Source organism: Musa acuminata, chromosome BXJ1-9 (assembly GCF_036884655.1).
Source record: "Musa acuminata AAA Group cultivar baxijiao chromosome BXJ1-9, Cavendish_Baxijiao_AAA, whole genome shotgun sequence".
Lineage (NCBI taxonomy): Eukaryota > Viridiplantae > Streptophyta > Magnoliopsida > Zingiberales > Musaceae > Musa > Musa acuminata.
Window position 1 is genome coordinate 47,646,193 of NC_088335.1, and position 21,805 is coordinate 47,667,997.

Here is a 21,805-nt window from a genome sequence, read left to right on the forward strand (position 1 = left end):
GATCACTTAGGGGCTAAACAATATAATACGTGAATACATAAATGATATAACACATGGATATGTAATATTGTTGAGAGATTACTTTTATCTCTCCTTAGTAAATAATCAACGAGAGATTATAGATCTTCTTTCATATTATTGAGAGATTACTTTTATCTCTCCTTAGTAAATAATCAACAAGAGATTATAGATCTTCTTTCATCTCTCCTTTGTTACTCATCAACAATCAACTGCATTCAATGACAAAAAAAAAAAAAAAACATCTAAGGGTAGATATATATTATAAAGGATTTATTGATACACTGTCATAAGTTTGAATTTATATTGTTAACCCACAGCAAGACTCATTTTACAAGGGAAAAAAAAAGAAAAAAAGAAAAAGAAGAGGCTTGAAAAAGAAGCAGCCCCACCCACGATTGTCATGGAGGCCACTGCGAAAAGACAGAAATGCAAATGAAAGAATGAACACAACAGTTCCCAAACACCTCAACAGGCCACAAAGGCTGAACAGAATATACATTCATACGAAGAATTCATCATTATGACAAAATCAAACTATAATGGCCAACGAATGCAGTACTAGCGATGAGCTTTGTGTCTTTTGGATGCTTGTGATGATTCCTCGCCACTGATCCCCATCCTGCGGTAACCAATTGATTGATTACATGATGCAGGATCTTCTGGTTCCTACAATAATGCAAAGGAAATAAAAGTCAACAGACTAGGATTGTTTAGCATAAGAAAACAATGCCAACTCGAAGACAAGATTCACAGTAATCGAAGAAAGTTGCAATCATGAGATAGTAGAATGATTATTTATTTTCATACAAGAAAAGTAAATTAAAGATCATTTTTTGCTTTAAGAATAAGATTCGACATCTTTTTAACTTATGAATCGGGGTTTTAAACAACAGTCAGTGTGATATTTTTTTCTCAGTTGATAGGTATATTAGTAGCACTGCACTAATATAGTTGATGAATGATACTAGTAACAGATCGAGATATTAAACCCTTTTACCATCCAAATCCAATCGAAAACCGAGAAGTTGGGAAACAATAGAGCCCATACCTTAATGGTGGAAGTTGTGGCTGTGGCATCAGGCCTCTTATTAATTGGTGGCTTGCCAAATTTAAACTGTACAGAGATATTGGCTTGAGACAGATCTATGCCAGAGCTTTGCAATGCCTCCGTCAATGTGTTTAACAACCTGTTTTTCCACCAGGAAACTAAGCAATAAATGTCTTGCAAAAATGTTTGAAAGATTGATTCGTCTCTTCGAGGACATTTAATTTAGACTAAAATTTTCACAGCAAACAGACATCTCTACCACTACACAGGAAATTAATCTAAAAAGATTGACAAGAAGATCCACTTACAATAATGCCAGTGCAAAGTACCAAATTGAAGAAAAACTTGCATAACTTTTTGAACCAAACCATGAGAAAAAAAGAACTCAATAATTCTCATATACATACATACATACATACATACATACATACATACATACATACATACATACATACATACATACATATATACATACATATATATAAAAGAAAAACAACAGAAAAAAAATAAATCTCGCTCTGAAAGATATGGCTGCATTGCCAGAAGTATATATTCAGAAATAGAATCAACTTATGGAGTTATGCTTAATACTCACCCATGGGAGTAAACAGTAGACACACTAATTGTGCCCTCATCAATTGTCAGCTCCTCTTGTTCATTCAACATCTGCTTGCTAACAGAACAATCAGCAAGGCTGCATGTTCTTACACAGGGAGATCGATTGTGGGATGCCATGGTACCAGCATCAGCCAGCCTCTGCTGTGACTGAGAAATGCTAGTTTCGCTTCCAACAGGGAACAACCTTGGTTGCAATAGATTCTGTGTGGCAACCAGGTTACTATTTGTCTTGTAAAAGACACCAGCAGTATGACCTGTAGCGGGTGGACTGTGCAGACTTAATGGGGAAGGAGGTACAACTGGAACTCTACTTTCATCAAGTTGTTTGGAGAACACATGTGCAGGAGGAGCAGAATCATTTTTCACTACATGAGGTGGGACAGATAAACCATTTGGAGGGACTTGGCTGTTGTTCTGCTACAAACAATTTTTTTAACCAAAAAGAAACAGAAAAAGAAAGCAAAAAAGATAAATGAGTAAGCTTATCAGAAAAGAAGACTAGCAAAATAAGAAAAAGTATGCAAGCAGGATTATGATGAAGTAATTTTGAGCCCCTCGTTTCATAATGGTAAATGCACATGTTTGTTCTTCATTATGATTAAAAGAAAATATTACCAGCCAAGAATCCAAAGCACAACATTGAAAGATTTTTTCAGTTTGCAGAAATAACAAAGGGATCACAAGCTTGGTGCGACCAGACACATTGCTTCTGATTTTGTTAGGCAATCATTTTGGCACAGATGAAGCAGAACAGCAAGGATAGTAGGATCCATGCAGCAGTCTACAAGCACAACTCATCTTGCAAACAGTTAGTTTCTTTTTAGTTGGTTGCTACAATCTAAATGTTAATGAATCTAACTAAAAAAGAAAAGAAAATAATTAAAAGGTCAATTACAAAGACAGTTCAAACCTCAGGTTGTGGACTTTATGAGACAGAAAAAATTATAGAGATACTGACTAAGGAGTCATTATACACTTCTCGTAAAGTCGCCTTTTTTAAAATATCCTAGTGACATAATTAGTCTCTATATATGACTGTTGCTATAATCAGACTATGTTTGAGGAAAATCCTAAGCCGTTCAGATGTATTGGAGATCATTGACTATCTCGATGGGAGTATTCATGCACCATGGCACCTACAAGCATTACTCAAGGACATTTTGATGATTGGAAAGAGTTCAATCATGTGAAATTTTGTCACACTAGGAGAAATGTGAATGTGGGTCACCCACCATCTTGCTTTGTTTTGGCAGAACCGGAAAAGCTACACACTCCTGGGTTTTAATTTCAATCTTAGTTTGTAGTTGGACACAGGTCCAATTTAAGGTTAATCTAGTGAAGACTTGTCTCTAAAAACATAATAACATGCTAAACTTTACTCCATCATAATAGCATGTGTGAAAGAACACATTATGCACACATATAAATTGTGCTTTGTGATTTTACCCATCGTATTAACTTGGTATTGTCCTTATTCCATCCTGGGGGTGATGACTCATGCTTCTGTATCTTCTCTTGTAGGAAGCGGACGTATTCAATGACCTGAAGAAAGTTTGCTAAAAGACGTCAATGCGAAGGAACTCCATTGTAGAAAGAAGAGAATATTGTGCTTAAATACCCTTGGCATGATGAATTACCTCCATGAGAAACGAAGCTTTATCCCTCCTCTGATCGCTATGAGGTATGAGCTCCCTGAGTATTTGAAATCTGCACAATATTTTTATGTTCTAGTATAAACACACAAGTCTAGGAAAATAAATGACTAGTATATAACTCTACACCTTGGATTTCATTAAATTTAGAAAAAAAGAAGACAAGTAAATAACTCTACATCTTGGATTTATGTATTTTATGTACTATCCATAATTCCATGTAAAGGTCAATCCAAAAAAGCAGCAGACTGAAGAATGAAGTCAAACAAGAAGGACGATTAAATGATGAAGTAAAATCTATGTTGTCAATCAAATGGTAAGAATCATAAAGTTGGCATCCACTTGTGGAAATTATCTTCCCAATTTGACAACACGTCACCTATAAAACTTCAGTCATATTAACTCAGATATGGTTATAATATTTGTGCTCGGAGAAGGCTAAAGCATTCGACTGAATACACCTTCTAGCTCAATACTTTGTCATGATTTATCGATCTTTACATATTTTTTTGTTCAATATACTTGAAACAAAAACCATGTCAACACCAATAGAACCACAAACATGTTCTACAATACACTGTCTATAATGAACTATACAGTAGGTAAATGCAAATTCTAGTTCTAAGGAGCACTATAATTTGTTGGAACGTCAGTCTAATATTGTCATTGCATGACACTCCAAAAAACACAGGAAAATAAGGAACTGAACGAAACTAGATTTGGTAACAAAACAAACATTTTTCGTTGACTTGCCTATCATTGATTTTGCTTCTTCTTCTCTGCTCTGTGGCAGAATGCTTTGATCGTGGGTTGTTTGGTCTCTGATCGACGCAGCTCGCTTTTCCATCCACTTTGATGGTCAAATCTGCATCCCATTGTAAATAAAATGAATAAAATCAGATGATTTTGCTCCAAAGATAAAGCAACACAAGTAACAAAATTTCAGCTTCTATGGCTCCAAGAAGCTGGATAAGGAACAATATGAACGAAGCAAAAAAGGAGCCACCTTTACTGGCGGAAGAGCCTTCCCTCTTTGCAAAATCCTCATCTTCCACTCCATCATAAGCTCGACTGGATCTCGATGTGGCAGTCTCTGTCAGCTGCTTCTTCTCTGGCGTTGAGTCCTGCCTGTCAAACAGTTGCCCACACAGTTCAGGCAAGAAAAGCCTCTAGAAAATAGAGGGATGAAGAGGAAGACAAAGGATACGAACCTGCCAGTGGTGGCTGCGGCTATGGCGACGGTGGCGGGGATGGGTCCAGAATCGTGGCATTCGCCTGCGGCAGCAAATTGTGACGTCCTCTGCCCTGCCATGAAACCAACCAGCATACGATATGCTAAATTTTATGATAATTCAAAGATCCCAAATTGAATTTCATAGTATTTTTTTATTTATGCAATTTGATCTCTGATATCTAAAATCTTGTTCACTATTTTTTTTCTTTTTTGAAAAATATTTTGATCTTAAATTATATATATATATATATACATATATATATACATATATATATACATATATATATATACATATATATATATACATATATATATATGTAGTTATAGTTATAGTTATAGTTATAGTACTTCTTTCACAATCAAAATAGTAATTAAAAAAGCTTTTATGTTTGATAAGAGAAGAGAATAGTGAACAAAGAACTATAATTACAAATTAATTTGGGCTTCTACTTGGGCTTTTGCACGGGAATTGTATGGCCCCATGGAGGCCCAATAATCTCACGAGTCTATCACGTGCATATATCAACATCTGTTTTTGTTTTCAGAAATCACAACAAAATTTGCTTTCGGGAAACGGATTCGTTTCTAAGAACATGAAGCGAGCGAGGAAAACACTGCTGTTTTTTTTGTCTCGAATTGAAAGTAGAAAACGATTTTTTGTTTGCGAAAAAGAAAATAATTAACTATAAATAAAAAAGGTGATGAAAATGTTACCTCCCGAATCCGTGTCGTTGTCGTCCCACGGCGTGTAAGAAGTGCCGCCGGCGTGGCGATAGCTGGCGGTGGTGGTGGTCCGGCCACCGTATTCGGGTTCGGGTTTGGTCTGTAACCCGGCAGGGAAACCCGGCGCCTCGCTGCACCCTCTCCGCTGCGGCTTCGCCGCGCCCGCCGCATGGCCGATGGCGTACGTGCCCACCTCGCCGGGAAGCGCTTGCTCCGCCGGCCTCTCGACCGGGACAGCGTCCTCCTCTTTTCCCCGCTCTGGCGGTTGAAGGAAGTCTCGCGTCTTCAAAAAGAAGCCTGGAAACACATTTGCAACGACGAAGGGAAAAAAGACAAAAATTGAGAGAAAAGAAGACGACGATTTCATCAGTAGACAGCATAATTCCAAGTTCTACATCAGTTACTACAAATTATGGAGCTACTCGGCGGACGGGTACCTTGTGAGGGAGGCCTTGGATCTTCGAGCTGCAATGACGAATCCGAGGAGTAAAGCGAAAGGAAATCATGAGTTACTTTCTTCCCTGTTTACGCATATGAATTATCGACTCAATAAGCGTCATAATTGGGCGTTAAATTGCAAGAACGCATGGAAAAACTTTTAGTACCCTGCCCTACCTTGGACCTCCATCTATCTTCTATCTTTTGCAGGTTATCCTCAGCAATTCATCACAGAAACTGTAGAATTGCGCCCAACTTCTTCTCTCCGAGAAGCGAAATCCCAAATTCCTGCCGCAGAATTACGATCAAATCAGAAGCCTAGGAAGAATCTTCTTGGTTCTCCGCCGGAGAAGTCGAACCCGATCGCATTCAGGGGAGCAGAACGGATCCAAGCAGAATGAGAAAATCGAACTATGAGATCGATGTGATGATTCCCAATGGAGAAATTTGGCCTTCACGGAGGAGAAGCGAGGGGAGACCCCTTCGAGATCTTAAAACGCCGCGCTTCGGTGAACTCCCGTCTCTGCTCTCGCTTTTTACATATCCTTTTCTCAACCCTTCTTTTCCGTCACCGAAAACGCCGTTGACGGTATCTAACGGCGGTTTCTCTCCCGTTTCTGCCCATCGCCGCGTGGGTGAAACTACGTACCGATTTGGCTTTCGATCCGTATTACCGCGGGCGCTACATTGGCGATCGTACGGCCGTGATCTACAGACGGAGGCGATGGGTGGGATCACGTGCCGTACGGCAGTTTGACTGCGGTTGGTCGCTGACGTATCAGTTTAACGAAAGCGGATAATTTAGCAGGCGATGATTAGGCGCTAATCCCGAGGAATAATAAAAGAGGATTATTAGTTTACGATAATAATATTTACATGAAGGAGGAGAGGAAGAGATTAGATTAGGGACAAGTACAGCAGAGCATGTTGGGGACGTGGGTGGAAGGATCACGTGACGCTCATGTGCTTAAGATTCTCCCACCTCTCTTGCACAATTCATGAGAATTTTACCTGCTTTGATCCATCAAAAAAATTGCATATCTTAGGATAAAGCTCACACGATGTTTCTCTTTCAGGTTGATGTTCCTACAGAGAAGTATGTTGCTAATAATCTACAGTGTATCTTGGCATAAGCAATTTTTCTCTGGAAGAAGAATTTGATCGATGTTAGACTAAATATGATCCATTAAAACTTGAGTCAGATCCTCTTTAGATCCCGTATCTACTCTAACTCATAAATAATTAATTGTTTTAAAATGAAAACCTAACCATTTTATTATTTCGGAATAACGGTAACTGTCTACGTGGTGGACTAACCATGACCTCACCATCCACGTACGTCTCGGCAAGTCATCGGTCATTTGTTGAGACGAGCCCCACCGTCTCTTCGACCCCTTTCTCACGTGTCCTTATCCTCCTCCACTGTCTGCTACACTATTTATGTGCAAGATTCAATCGGATGAAACCATTCCTGGATCACTTTGTCAACCATCACCTGATCTGTGAATGCCAACCAGTAGATGATAAGGTTCTTTTCTCTTTTTCTATGGCATAGAAACAGCTGGTTTCTGAACCTATTTGTTTGAGGGAAAGAGAGTAACCTTGCTGCTGTCGATGCTGGAACTCCCGTGATCACATCGGGCAAGGAGACAAAGTAACTGGAAAAGCTCAGGCACTTGTGTTGGCTTTTATATCGGAAACTGACGAAAATAGGTTCAGATACAAAACAACAATCGAAATGAGCATTTAGAGGAGATAAAATAGATGAGATACGCAATGAGGTTGCATGGAAATCCTCGGAACTCGGATGAGATCAAAACCTGTGGCTTTCCCACCATTACCTCAGTTGTAGGTCATGCATTGCACAGCTCCCAGGAGATCTGAGATGGTCACAATGTGTCTCAGGTCTACGTCTCTCTGCATGGCAACATCTCACGTGCAAACAGTGACAAGCTCTTCCTCCGGCAAATAGTAATCAGGGCTTCTCTTCTGTTCTCGCAGCTGACTTCTCCACCCCCCTCCAGTGATTTTGTTAGTTTTCTTGCAGATTATTGCTTGGAAACGAGTATCGATCAAGCTTACATAAAATATTTGCCTGATCAAGTAGTATATTCTACTGACAGCATCTCTCTTTCGTGGATAGCTGAAAACTACACCCTCCCAATCATTTCTGGCATCTCTCCTTCCAAGAGAGAACGTTACGGAAACTGGCTTCACCATGGTCCACGCATATATAAGATCATGTCCTTTAGGGAGAGCATGCTTGCAGCATCTATCTGTCTCTATCCACACACCACAAAATATATGTATACACATCTACCTAGTCTCAATCGTCTCCATAACCTATGTCCCCCACCTAAGTGACTTATGCTAACAAAAGGACATCTCAACAAAAAATTGACACGTCCGTAGAAAAGAAGACTCCCACAAAGCATATATTTTGTGTCGATTCCAGACTTGTTGCGTGACACATCCGACAAAGAGTGGGTGGTCGGAGGACTACTTTTGTGTTGCTGTGGCCACTCCGTGAACCACACGCATCACTAATGTTAGGCAGTGTTTAATGCATCTTCCCTTGTGAAAAGGAGAAGATAAGGATCACATGGACAGGGATGCAAATTCCAGTTCATGCGAGGAAGCAGAAACCAGAAACAAACACTTGAGCATTATAAGGAAAAGAAGAGGAGTTTGCAGCAGTAGTTGGGGGTTTAATTACACAGGTTTTTGTTTGGATCGGTGAAAATTCTGTTCTAAGGTTTCAGCTCAGGGATGAACAGTATATTATAATTTTATTTACCCCTCTCTCTCTCTCTCTCTCTCTCTCTCTCTCTCTCGCGCGCCCTTTATTTTCTGGAAAGACAGGAAATGTTGTTGTTTCAAGTGGATCAAACAAATCATCCAAGTATTGTTGCATTTGAATGCTTCCATTATTTGGCGTGATTAACATCTACAACTATTCTCGTCATTTGCTTATTTGTTATCCCATGCAGTGGCACGCGTCTGGGGATGGTTGGCGGATGAGTTGGCGCCACGTGATTAAGGGGGGAAAGGCCTCGCTCACACGTTGCCTCACGAATCACGTGGCCAACTCACGGCGGGTGGCGGAGTGGGTCCCGTAAGGTAGGAGGTTAAAAATAGGGCGCGCGAATGGGACGAGGGTTGGCCACAACTTTCTTTACCCCAAAAACGACCCAACCTGTGTGTGCCATTCGTTCGGAAAGGGTGGGCTCTCTTCCTGAGATCACCGAACACGTCGTACGTTGCGTACGCAACGTGCGTGCGGGAAGACTGTTTCTAGTGGCGCTGTGGGGACGTCGCGAAGTGGTGGAAGGAGGTGGAGGATCGGTGGGGCCCAGAGGCGGCTGGGCACGTGACGATGGTGGGGGAGGGCGAAGGTCACGTGCGGCCCATACGGGTGCTCTTTGTCGGGAAGCGGAACGAGTTGACGGGCGTACAATCCGTGGAAACGGCCGTTAGGAACGGAACGGAGAACGGACGTCCCGTTTGCCGTCTGTTAAAGCGCCCGCGAGGTGCTCGCTCGCGTCGTGTCGTGAGTGGTGGCGGAAGGCGGAGCGCGCGGAAGCAGCGGAGCTCGTCGACGTCACATGCGAGCGTGACGACAACGCGGTGTCACTCGGTGACGTCGTCCGTGGCAGAGACATTATCTCGTGCGGTGGAATTCCCGCTCCATGTCCCGCCACGTGCTGTGGGGCAAGGAAAGGGCGACCAGTCTCCATCGGGCGCGTGGTTCAGACCCCTCATGATCGCCTAGGTGGACGCCGCCCTCACGTGACGAGGCTCCCTTCTCCCTTCCTTCCTTGCAGGGCGTGGCCCCACATTCCTCACACGTGTTGCTGACGTCCGGTCGAACGCTCCCACCATCTTTTGGACGCATGCATGCATATTTATCACCTCATTTCTAAAATTTCACACAGTTTTTTTTATTTTTTAATATAAAAATATTTTAATTTCTATCTTTTCCTCCCCTCTCTTACATCGAACTCGTCGTTATCCCCATAACCCTACTAACTCTCATCAATCTTATCCGTACATATGCATCTCGTTTTTGTCATCCTCGCTTGCGACATATATAATCAACAACATAAACCTAATGATCTAGAGTCCACCCATAGAGGCAAAGACGATTAACGATGCCTCGTTGTCATGTCGATGAAGCTCGACTACCTATAACACTAATAGAGATGCAGACATTTATAAAAGTGAAGACTTCGATCTACATACTGAGTTTAATTTTTAGGACATTCATTGTTAGAAGCAATCAATAATCGTCCGATCATCATCAAAGGCAAAACATATAGCTTATCAAACAGTATAACTGAGGTGACTTTTTAAAGATATTTGTCATAAAGAGAAGTAAACAACTAATAACAAACTACTTTTGCAATAATAAAAAACCGCACCTTGAATGAAAGAACTAAAGATATAGACACTATCATTTCATCTCAGATCTTTTTAGTAAGTCATAATTCTAGAGTATTATAGGTCATATGAATAAGTAGTTTGGTATATGTAATTATGAATCTAGTGAGCGTGTCGAAAATTGATTCATAATTAATGGTCCGAGTGATTTTAGTAGCTCTATTTTCTCTCCTGATATGGTTGAATACTAACCATGGATTTGATTAGTAATGTTAATTTCCTCTTACATTATAACTATTTTGGTGTTCTTCTATGGTAGCATTTCCTCTCAATTCACTTAGCTTGCTCCACCACCCCAACCAAGCGCAAGATGCTCAAAGGCAGTGATGAAGCCTTTTGTATGAAATATGCAACACCTTTGAAGCAACATGAACTTTCAGTCAAACCAGCAACAAGGACTGCAGGATAATGGTTTCATGCTGCCTGCACTTCTTGAGGTTTACTGTTGAATTCTATGAGTATAGAGATTGGTACTGCTGCTACATCTCATTTGCACAACATTGTGGAGCTCTTCATCCCATGCATTAGACACCTGCAAATGCTTAGAAAGCTCAGTGCCACAAAGAAAAGCAGTCAACTGTGTGGACTGGAAAATACAAGTTTTAGGAAAACAAAACCATAATGCAGAAATCAGATTGAAACAATTTCCTCTACAAAGTTCAAATAATTATCATTTTATATCCAAGGAAAAAGCCTTTTGGTATTCTAATGAATCTATTGAGTTTTTTCTGTTTAGTGTATGCAGATGTGATAAAGGAGAAGAAAAAAAATGATGTGGTAATTGGCCAAATAGAACACTTCCTGAAAGTAATCCAGACATAAAAATTCATGCTGACAAGTAGCATCTTATTTCAGCTCAGTCTACTGCAAGGCTATACTGACAAGAATAACAGAGCATCATGTATTATGGTCAGTGGTTAGAAGTTTTTGTGCATTCTTGACTTTACTTTTTGTGGATCCCTTTGTTTCTTTGAGTTGAATTCATTTTGTCATCTTAATATTCTTGAGGAATCATAAATTGCTCATGAACTGGTCAAGAATTGTATTTAAAGATACACAGAACAAATGAGCCTTGCTAGTTTGCCACAGTCCTGATGAAGTCAGTGAATTGACTATACCTGCATGTTATATCCATCTTCTGCAGTCATTTGAGTATCTATTGATCTTCCAAGTAAATCTGGAGGGTTTCTGGTCCCAGATAACCCAGATTGGATCAAACCCTGGTGTGGCAGTTGTAGTTGCGGATGAATTATGTCTGATGAGAAACCAGCAGCAGCTGAGGGGCTATTGCAGGGCTGAAGTAGCTGCCAGGGAAAGAGAGAGAGGCTTTGATGTGATGATAAATAAGCAATACTCATCAATTAGATAAGGCTGTATGATCAGCATAACGAAGCCACATACATATTTAGGAAGAACTCCCTCTCTGTCAATGTCCAGCCTTGGATTGATAGCTGCAAGCTTCATTGACAGGAACTGGGAATCAAAAGAGGAAGTTATTTGTTGCTATAAAATGGTCAGCAGGAAATCTGAGAAGATGTCTCAAAATACAGCAGAAAATGTTTATGTTATGAAGGATATATACCTCAACCTGCTGTTGTAGTGATTGAACGTAGTTGATGATCTCATCCAGCATTACTGCCTTTCCTGTGACCTGTGTTCATATGTCGAATGGTGATAAGGATAGGTAGAATGGAGAGTTCAAGAACCATACCTTGCTGCAACCAGGAACAAGGCCTTGAAGAAGCTTCATCCTCTCATTGATCTTTTCCCTTCTTACCTAAATTGCACATATCGGTACATTTCTATCAAGAAAGAAAGATTGGCTCTTATAGAATCTGGGACTCTCTAATGCTGGCAAGATCTTACTCTTTCTGCAAGACTGTGGTTGCTTGTTGCCTGGCCATGCCTAGCCCGGACGTGAACTAGATTTGATTCAGTGATGTCTTTTACCTGCTTCCGTTTAGGATTAACAGTAGCCACCGTCAAACTCTTTCGCTCGGTTTTTGGTTCATGATCCTCTTCCATCTCCATAGGTATCTGACAGGATACTTGTGCTCGTTGAGATATCTACTTGTGATCAATGGAAGGCAACGACAAAGAAGACAGACAAACGAAACATATCTGAGAGAAAAGGATCTGAACTACCTCATTTGCTCTTCTCCTTGTCGTAGAGGAAGAAGAATTCCCAGCTGCAGTGGCTAGATTAGATGGATCTTCTTGGTGAACACCAGTGCGGTTAGGCTGATGATGCATGTCCTTTTGTTCCTTCATCAGACTGCCATTCTTGGATACATAATCAGTAGATAATGAGGCAATTCTGACAGCTTCCATCATGTCGATTTTGTTCTTCTTCTGCATCTGAGCTCCAGAGTTATCTCTTGATGTAGTTGCATCGAAAGGATTCATCATGTAGCAAGAAAACTTTGCAGTTGATCTCTCAGTGAAATCTGAAATCAGCTGGGAAATCTAAGCTATTTTTGCATGATTTCAAGCTTGTTGAGCTTGTGGACAGGTTCTAAAGCTCACTGCTGAATGAGTCATCCATGGAAATTGATGAGCATTAGACAGCGGTTGAAGGATTGCTGGGAGTCAATCAGAAGAATATCCAGAGTTGCAGCTCAAATTATCCTCACTCCTAACTGAGTTCAGCACAAACTATATCAATCAAAAATTGAGAAAGAACAGCTGCCTGCTGTGATCTCAACACTGTCACTGATCAGTAGCACACATTTGGCAAAGATAAATCTGCTCACAGATAAAAAAAAATGGAGCCAATGAATCTATCAAATAGCAGAATCACCTACTCCACACATCAGTAAACTGCTGACAAGCAAACGAAGTGAAGATTTTTACCTGCCACAACAAGTTGCATTAAATCAAATCATTCAAATGTGTAGATTATATGGCATTAGAACCACTTGCAGAAGCTAAAATTCACCAAACCCACCTTTTCAGAAGAGAATCTTAGAAAAGTCAGACACCCATTCAAAGACAACTCAGAAAACCAAGATTGCTCCACTGCCCATCAAACTTTCCTTGGATTTCACAATGTAGGAGATCAAAAGGATGGATAGATGAGTGATGATACGTTAGGCCAAAGATTCCAAGCCCTAGGAGTTGAACAGGGACACAAGTACCCAGCTGTGACCAGAGGTGAAAAGACTACCAACCAGAGAATCCTTGCTTCTCAGCAATCATTGAAGGAAGCTGAATAGAACTTGCCCTTCTTGACTCGGTGCAAACATTCATGGTCACCACTGTTGCACATAATAACACTTCTTGACCCACTGCAGAGTGAAACAAACCCTACTGAAGCATGTGTAAGTAAAAGGACTATCGAAGGCAAATTATATAATCCATTGTAGATTCGATTCTACTCTCTATCACAATGCTATGAAGAGAGAATGCAACTGTCTACCAATGCTTATAAGAATATTGGTTAGCATACTCACACCACAGGAAGACACCCTTGAGACCTGAGTCCCCCCAACTCATAATCCCCAGTCTCTTTGTTCCAAAGGAACATTATACCACCAGCTTCTCTTTATCTTTCATAGGCATTGTTGGATTTTGATCCTTTTATCTTTGTTTCTTTACTTGGCATATTACAGGCCTTGAGCTAGCAGCCTGACATTGCCAACCACCCTTGTGATGTTTGGGATCTCAAAAAGTTCTGTCATAATGATTTGGCACATTTGGAGTTGCCCCTCTCAGAAAAAAAATGTATATAATAACTTGCATAGAAATGGAACCCATGTACCACTGCATTTTATATCATGTAAGGTAACAGTGGCACCACTTAGCATCTGAACTCTCAGTTACTGTTTGATAATGAATAATATGCATCTAACTATGCTTAAAGATTGTATTAGCCTACCTTGCATATCTGATTGATTCATTCTTTGGTGTGACTCCAATTAGTGGAACTCAGGCTTCACTATCCTCTTGCATATTATTTCTACAATTTTATGGATGACAAAAAAAAAGATAAAAGACATGATTTAGCACTTGTGTTTCCTTTCTTTTTTGTTCTTTGGAACATTCAAAGTAGCTTAAGAGTTATTTTGTGCCTCATGAGAAATTTTAGAGTATAAATTCATACATGTTTTCAGGAAAGGTAATAAACCTGCAAACTAGCTTGCAAATTATGCAAGATCCAAGAACATTTGATTCTGATTTTTTGGTTCACTATGACACAAACAGTATAGGATTTGTTAGATATTAAGTTATTTATTTATTTTTTTGTTTGGAAAAAAAGGCAGTGAAATTGCACCTCAGAGTCAGCAACAGCTGAGTAATTTGCTGTTGACACAGGAATCATGCACAGTGGAACCACTTGCTCTTCCAATCATTGCAAGGAAAGACCATGGATAGTGCATTCAAACAAAAACTAGATCTCTGAAGAAGAGGGAGGGAAAACTCTGTGGGGAGTCTTTGTTTATGTTGCAAGTAGTACTTGTAGGGCCATTCCCAAGGAGTTCTACTAATATTTTCAGAGACAGTCTCTGATACAAAGAGAGGAGTTCAAGGGGAATCTATACTCATCCTTGCATGTAATTATTAGGTTACATTGGAACTTGAGCATCTTGCTTTGTTAATTACTGCAGATTAGGTGCCTAATTTTATAGCATTCAGGAACATGATCTCTGTCAATGAGATCTGATTCACAAGACCTTCCTTTGTTGGTGTGCTGGCTACCATGGAATTTACTCTTCCATTTTTCCTCCCTCCTAGTTGATGATGAAATCTGTGTTCCAAGGATGATGAACAGAAATATCAGTAAAGAAAAAGTGGTCCATCTGTTGCAAAAGTTTCTATTTTCAGATTTGCATATATGAATTTCTAATTTACAGGTTTTTTGCATTAAGTATATTTGTATATATATAAAAGCAATTTTTATTTATTACTCTAAATTTAAGCTAAGCATATATATAAATTTGCAGACAAATGTATATGTTATTGTGGTTAATTTTTGTTAGTTAATTATCATTTGACTATTGGTTAAAACTCTAAATGAGATTAATCCATCATAAAAACTCATCATGTTTCTCAGAATATTAGGAGTATTTTAGGTATTCAGATTCTTGGGGTAATAAATGCTGCATACAGGCATGTCATACTGCTTTTTATATGTTGACATCTTCCATCTTTTCTATTCATAGAATTCCTTGATTTTTGGTGAAAACATCAAATACAAGTGTTTTCAGAATGGGAAATAGCAAAGGTTATGTGAAGCAATTTATTGCAGTCTAATCTAAAACCTAAAGAATTTTATGTGGTTGATTTAGTTGCAAGGCATTGTTTCCCCAAATTCCCTTAATTAGATTGTGTCCCTGCTATCTTTCAAACAAGATATCAGTCTCCTTCTTTCTACCACATTTAGTGCAATTCCAGCCTGGAATCAGCCTATTTGACAACACTCTATTTTCACATCTAGCAGAATAATGGAGAACAACAAATGTAAAATAATTTGGGAAAGTGTTTGATGGATTTTCAAACTTGCAGGAGATGCATATGATCATATTTTGTCTTGAACAATTTCACATTCATGATCATTCATACACCTACCACTTCAAATTCTTTGTGAATGGATTTTGCAGCAATCTGATGCCACAAACTCTGAACTCAAAAGCCATAAGTGAGTCAATTCATGAGGAATTGTGTCACTGGGGTGCTGAGTTCCTTTGCATTCCTCTGCTGCTGGGGTTGCTTGCAAGCTGGAGTAGGAACCTGATCCCTCTCACATATGCCAGTTTTCCATCTCACTCTTCTAAGGAGGCAATCTTGTAGCAAAGTCATCTTTTGGTTTTATGTACTGGTGACAGCAATGTCAAAATGAATAAGAATGACATTAAGCTACACCAGGTTCCTGAATATGTGATTGATGATCATTATCTGCATCATAAACAAGACAGTATTGAGTCAAAACATGAAGATGATCTATGGGGAAATTATAACAAAACACATGTTTCCTTAACACTAATAATAACATTTTAGGTACAAGCATCCAAGCAATCCCTAGAGTCAATTGCTGCATGATGGTCTTAAGTCTCTGCACAAGAAGCAGCAACATCCATGCAGGAACTGCATATTTTCAAAAGTTGGCTGAAGGTGGTGGTGGGGTTGGCAGAACCAACCAAGGATGATCTCTCAATATATGATTGAAAGCATTCAGACATGAGGAGAGGAATTCCTGAGTTTTTAATGTGGCTGTCACATCTAAGGTGAAGAATCATTTTATCAATTATAGACCTAAATAATTAGTATAAGAATATCTTTGAGAATCTGGTACCTTTGAGAAAGCACTCACGAATGAAAGAAGAGTGTAAGATAGGTGAAGGGTATACAACTCAAGCTCATGAGGAGGCAAGTTTAGAGTTGAAAATGATGTGACCTAAAAAGTTTCTTTGAACCATTTACACCTGCTGGCTCCTAACTCACAATCATAGAGTGGCATGTCTATAACAAATATAATGTATAGATTGAGTAAGAATCCTTATTTAAGCACAATAACAACAACAATAATAAAATCGTAAGTCTTTGGAGTCGGATATATGAATCTTTTGTTGTCATTAAGATATGTAAAAAATTATATGTTTAGTTCATAATACTTAAATCTTTATTTATGTTAGAATAGAAAATTATTATATTTGTTAATGTTATAACGAACTTAGCTCGTCAAGCATCTCATAAGAATTAGAGTAAATATCTATCAAACCTTATCAGATACTTGAAGGCTAGTCCATGAACAAGTAGGTCATATGTAACTAAAAAAATTGATGACCTCCTCATGAAAGGAAAAACAAAAAATCATACCAAAAATACATAGACATTATGAAATTCATTAGGTCCCAACATTAGCTATGACAATAAATACATGTTTAGCAAATAAATTACTTATTTCTTGGTTTGTTTGGATGATTGCCAGATGCCTAAAGAGAGAAGGAAAAGCCACTTGCAACTGGGCTAGTGTTCCATAATCAATTCAATATGGATCAACTTTAAAACATTGTTTCTTTCTTTTATATGATACACAAGAAAACATGCAAACCTCCTCCTTCGTAAAAGAACTTTTAAGAAGCAGCAGAGGAAGTCTGCCAAAGAATTGAGCTTTTAGCAAAATGTTCCATAACATCCTTCCGGATATACCTTGACATGATAAGAGAATAAATGCTCATGGTTAGAAAATTTCTAATGTGAAAGTCATAAAAGATATATTCTTAATATAACCTTGGCTTAAAGGGCCATGACATTAAAGTTATGAATTTGCATCAAATAAGGAACAGGTGAATGGTTAACATAAAAAGAAGCACATAACACAATGTCCAGAAATAAGATTGTTGACATGAAGATAATAATAGCACTATCAATGTACAAGAAGTCTTGCAAGATGGATAATAGCATAAGCATATGAGAGTATTTATCAGAAGTAGGTGCAATGACTAAAACAAGTTGAGACCAAAAAAGAAGTAGAATAACAGTAATATGACAAGTGATCAAAAGAAATCTGAGGAACAAGAATAAAATTTACAACACAACGAAAAGAGATCGGTGATGGGATTAAGAGAATTTTAGTTGATAGTTAAACAATATTATTATGAGATATTTTGTTAGGAAAATTAATAACATATTTTTATGCCTGATTACCCATCCTCACCAAATGGGCCTGTATTTATGGATTATTTCAGTGGCATAAATAATATGTCAACTTTTCTGGGAAATGACTTCCATTATGTCACTCATCTTAATATAAATATAAAGCCAGTGTCACAGAAATACACCAATCAAACATTCCTTGCATATCTTCTTTCATTTTCATCCTCTTTCACCTTGCTCTTTCACCAATCAAACTATCAACCCTCCAGTAAAATGAACTCTAACCTCTCATTCAAGAATTTATCTATCCTCATCTCATTAAGCACCTGCAGCTGCAATGTTCCAAGCTTTAAGCCCACAATCCTTTCGTCAATTATACATGATCCAGATTCATGCTTGCACCAAACCTTTGTCAATATCCTGTTCTCACCTCAGGGGAAATGCTTGTCATTGTTAAACAACCAGCACCTCATTTAATGGTAGTGGATGTGATGCTATTGGGGGTCCATTCCATTTGCACTCTAGTGTCCAACCTTGATCAGACAATCATGATGGAGACACTCTGGACATGCTTGGAAAACACAAACATGAAAACTGAGCCACTCATTCCCTGGTATCCCACAAGCTGGATGGTGATCTCATGGATGTGTGTTCTTATTGCCTGTTTAACAAAGTGTGAAATGCTTGAAGTAGGTCTCTTACCCTTTGGTCTTTTAACACTATAAATAACCTCCACATCCTGTTCTTTCATGCTTCCATTGCTCACCTCAATTCTTTCTTTGTAACAACTCTTCCTACCAAAGCTGTTCTTACCTTATGCAGTCTTTTTGAAACGATACAACCATGCACCATGATGAGGTTGATAGAATTTGGTATCTTTCACCTTCAAACCTGCCTTCCTTCCAAGCCCATTATAGTATGGCTCCAAGTGACATCTCATCCTTCCAGTTTAGCAGTCTCTTCAGATCTTTTGCCACTTATGATTCCAGGATATATGCTGATTGCTATCCAAGCTCTTGTTATAACACTAACTCAGCTGCAGATGAGGAAGATGAAGACAAATCAAGCCTCATCGAAGAGAGGAGGAAGAGAAGGATGATATCCAACAGAGAGTCTGCTCGACGATCGCGCATGAGAAAGCAGAAGCAATTCAATCAGCTCTGGTCACTGGTCATTCACTTCCAATCAGTGAACCACCAACTCCTCCACAAAGTAAACAACATGATGAAAGAGTGCCATCACATCCTCCATGAGAATATAAAGCTTAGGGACAAAAAGCTTGAGCTCCTAAAGGAACTTGAAAATCTAGCAGCTGAGTATAATTGTGTCTCACATGTCTAGAATAACCCAGCTTGCATGAGACTTGAACTAAAAATTGTCTGGTCTCACCTGAGATGCTCCTTTGGGGCCTTCATTTCCTCGATAATAACATTTTTGTTCTGCTCATGCAGTCCACCTAATTCAAGCTGCACACCAAAATTCAGAATGATGCATTCAATAGTTTTTGTGACAACCATTTTCATAAAATTTCAAACCAGATTTTCAACAAGTAATGTATGGAGCTTTCTTGGTCCATCAAAGTGGCATTTGCATGCAAAACTAGTCCAGTTTCATATCATTTTATATGAGACAAGTAATTTAACAGCTGCCTCCTTTCATAGCTTTCTGTGTCCTACTGTCCTGGCTGCAATAATCCATAAGCACAAAGGCAATAAAATAAGTACCACGACAACACATAAATACAACTTACCTTTTGTCTTCATCACGTTGTCCTCCAAGTCATCATTAAAAGTTTTTTTTGGAAGATTATTTATTGTTGGCTGTCATTGTGGTTTCTGCTTCCAGTGCTGACTAGTACTGATCTTCCAGGTATTTAATTGGGTCAGAGATGATTTTGGACAGGGCTATCTAAATAGGACCACAAAACTGTGGTCAAATCCAAATTCAATTTGAAATATAAAGAACCATGAAATTTACCCATTTGACTTTATGTCCTCATCATCAAAAGTGTGTTTCATGGTCATATTGCCCCCTGTAAATTAATTGCAGAAAAAAATAAAAGTCGGTGAATGCCGAAATGGAATATTATGTACTTGACAAGTTAAAATGTATATCATGGTCCAACAAAGCTTTAAATAAAAAAAGCTTTGCGACGGATGTAGGTTACTAGTTACCAGAACATGTAATAACCTCAGAATGCTCTATCTTGATTATGCAATGACAAATAAATGAAACAGAATAACAAAAACCATGCTGAAAGTGGAATGATGTAAAATAAGACCCTCACTACTGCTTAGAAGTAATGAAATTTTGTTCTAAAGACAACCAGCATAGATAAAAGTCATATGGAGTTGATGATATTAACAATATATTCTATCAACATAATATGATAGAGGGCATGTAAACTAAAATTTTTAGATTATCAAACTCATGAAATCTAATAGCCCAGATCAGGTTTCAAAACATGGAGAGCCTTGACTTGATAAAGGTATAATGCATTGCTAATCAACATCAAGAAAGCAGATTTCATTCTGAACCATTAGCATGCCAAAAATGGATTATCTGAATGGAAAATGGACAGAAGCTGATTCAGATGAAACTTTCATAAACGTATTTGTTATTAACAAATTCTTAGAAGATAGTCTTTAGTCCACAAACACATCTGGTTCAATATAGTCTATAAAGTTTTCAACCATGACATCAACTTGAACAAACTTTTAGTGGATCATGGACAAAGATATCCAAGATGCCTCATATTAATCCTCAATCAGATAAGTAAATATGTATCTTAATTGCAGAAGTCCATAGTAAAAAGATCTACAAGAGCCAGTTTCATGGATCCACAAAAGAGTATCTGGGTTCTCCCAGTCAATATCTAAATTTAGTTAAGAGAATGCATTTAAGACTCTCCTTATGCTTGATTCTCAAAAGTAATTGTGGCCTTTATCTTGGAGCAAGAACTGGGGCCTACCAGTTGCCTACCAAGAAGGATAGTTGATAAAAAGTTATCAACTCGTAACAAAGTACTAAAGTTAAATGTACATCCAAGATATTTGTTTGACATACTGATTGCAAGTGAGCAAGGACAATATCTTTTTTCAACTATAAATTAAACTTAGGAGAATGCTAAGAGAAACTGAAAATTCCTCTGAATATTTGAAGTCCTAGATACTGTGATAAGCTATATTAATTTAGGTTTCAACCATTGAAAATAGATGTAAGCATATAATATGTGAATTTAAATTTCCTTCTACCAATATAGACAACAAGTTGTTAGAATCGTATCATCTTTTTATGAGTTCATGCATAGTTTGAACTAAATAAAGTCGCAGACTTTACCTTTACCTCCATGTAGGGCTTTCTTGGAAAAGTACTTGGTCCTCAAACATCAGGAATATAAGGGCTCACATATCTTATGTTTCTCATATATTGCAGCTTCTACTTCCCTGTGGATGTTTAACATAATTTTCACCATAACACCTTAAATAAAAAGAAAGGGTTTAGAGACGAGCATCAAAAGTGTTCATAGAATATTAAAGTTGCAAGATTTGAAATGTTAAGAAGCCTAAGAGATGAAGCAACGAACAGAGTAAGTATGATGGGACATGGAAAGATCATCCAAACTATTAGCTGCTATATCTGATTACAAGGCTCATAACATGCATATCAAACCCAGAGTTCTAACAGAATTCCCTTTGCAGGGCAAGGGACTTCATTAACAAGTTGAAATCAAGATGCCTACAGCACTGCATGCAGAAAGCTGAGGTACCAAACGCGAATGATTTTGATGAATGGTGAGGTTGAAGAAGATTGCATCAGGCGACGGCCGACCCGAGGCCCCGGTCGCCGTTATACTGGAGGCGAGCAGGCTTCCGGGAGACGCACAACAAGAGAGAGAATACGGTCTTCTGCACGACCCAGATTTCCTCCAATGGCCGCTTTATTTTGAGCCATCGAGAACCACACACAGCACAGGATCCACTGTCTTTAGAGGGTGAGTATGGTCCGATCATAATTTAGTTTAAAATTGTAATT

At 38.7% G+C, this 21,805-nt stretch overlaps 2 protein-coding genes and 2 long non-coding RNA genes across 10 annotated transcripts; 1 reads left to right on the forward strand and 3 right to left on the reverse strand.

Annotated features, from left to right (window-relative positions):
* Positions 1-251: 251 nt before the first annotated feature.
* Positions 252-6,275, reverse strand: LOC135593915 (transcription factor BIM2-like). The gene is made up of 11 exons (XM_065084253.1): positions 5,912-6,275; positions 5,734-5,817; positions 5,288-5,593; positions 4,551-4,644; positions 4,346-4,467; positions 4,093-4,204; positions 3,325-3,394; positions 3,134-3,229; positions 1,665-2,101; positions 1,070-1,208; positions 252-687 (listed from the first exon to the last, which is right to left on the reverse strand). The coding sequence occupies exons 1-11, from the start codon at positions 5,922-5,924 to the stop codon at positions 580-582; spliced, it is 1,581 nt and encodes a 526-aa protein (XP_064940325.1). The 5' UTR covers positions 5,925-6,275; the 3' UTR covers positions 252-579.
* A 3,811-nt stretch (positions 6,276-10,086) lies between these two features.
* Positions 10,087-13,747, reverse strand: LOC135580913 (transcription factor bHLH49-like). Of its 4 annotated transcripts, none has more exons than XM_065084808.1 (9): positions 13,627-13,743; positions 13,122-13,483; positions 12,320-12,919; positions 12,041-12,211; positions 11,886-11,951; positions 11,757-11,825; positions 11,576-11,632; positions 11,293-11,478; positions 10,087-10,706 (listed from the first exon to the last, which is right to left on the reverse strand). In XM_065084808.1, exons 3-9 carry the CDS (start codon positions 12,581-12,583, stop codon positions 10,614-10,616), a joined length of 906 nt encoding a protein of 301 aa, XP_064940880.1. In that variant the 5' UTR covers positions 12,584-12,919; positions 13,122-13,483; positions 13,627-13,743; the 3' UTR covers positions 10,087-10,613. The 4 variants fall into 4 exon arrangements, with proteins under 4 accessions (XP_064940880.1, XP_064940878.1, XP_064940877.1 ...); XM_065084806.1 differs by having other exon boundaries at positions 10,091-10,706; positions 11,576-11,647; positions 13,122-13,461; positions 13,627-13,747; XM_065084805.1 differs by having other exon boundaries at positions 10,091-10,706; positions 11,576-11,647.
* Positions 13,748-14,595: 848 nt separating this feature from the next.
* On the reverse strand, positions 14,596-21,659 carry LOC108953765 (uncharacterized). 4 transcript variants are annotated; one of them, XR_010479885.1, is made up of 5 exons: positions 21,110-21,659; positions 19,160-19,802; positions 17,226-17,323; positions 15,743-16,069; positions 14,596-14,921 (listed from the first exon to the last, which is right to left on the reverse strand). It is a non-coding gene; the product is annotated as an uncharacterized LOC108953765 (long non-coding RNA). The 4 variants fall into 4 exon arrangements; XR_010479887.1 differs by lacking the exon at positions 14,596-14,921 and having other exon boundaries at positions 15,648-16,069; positions 21,110-21,250; positions 21,357-21,659; XR_010479886.1 differs by lacking the exon at positions 14,596-14,921 and having other exon boundaries at positions 15,648-16,069; positions 19,160-19,236; positions 19,521-19,802.
* On the forward strand, positions 18,548-19,216 carry LOC135593918 (uncharacterized). Its single transcript, XR_010479888.1, has 2 exons — positions 18,548-18,686; positions 18,813-19,216. It is a non-coding gene; the product is annotated as an uncharacterized LOC135593918 (long non-coding RNA).
* Positions 21,660-21,805: the final 146 nt, after the last annotated feature.

Coding starts and splice junctions, on each gene's coding strand:
- LOC135593915 (XM_065084253.1), bottom strand. Junction 5,594..5,733: donor TCCAAGGCCTCCCTCACAAG/GTACCCGTCCGC, acceptor ATGTGTTTCCAG/GCTTCTTTTTGAAGACGCGA. Junction 4,645..5,287: donor CAACGACACGGATTCGGGAG/GTAACATTTTCA, acceptor GTTTCATGGCAG/GGCAGAGGACGTCACAATTT.
- LOC135580913 (XM_065084806.1), bottom strand. CDS start 12,583: ATGATGAATCCTTTCGATGCAACTACATCAAGAGATAACTCTGGAGCT. Junction 11,648..11,756: donor CACTACAACAGCAGGTTGAG/GTATATATCCTT, acceptor TTTGATTCCCAG/TTCCTGTCAATGAAGCTTGC. Junction 11,479..11,575: donor AGGGAGTTCTTCCTAAATAT/GTATGTGGCTTC, acceptor TTTCCCTGGCAG/CTACTTCAGCCCTGCAATAG.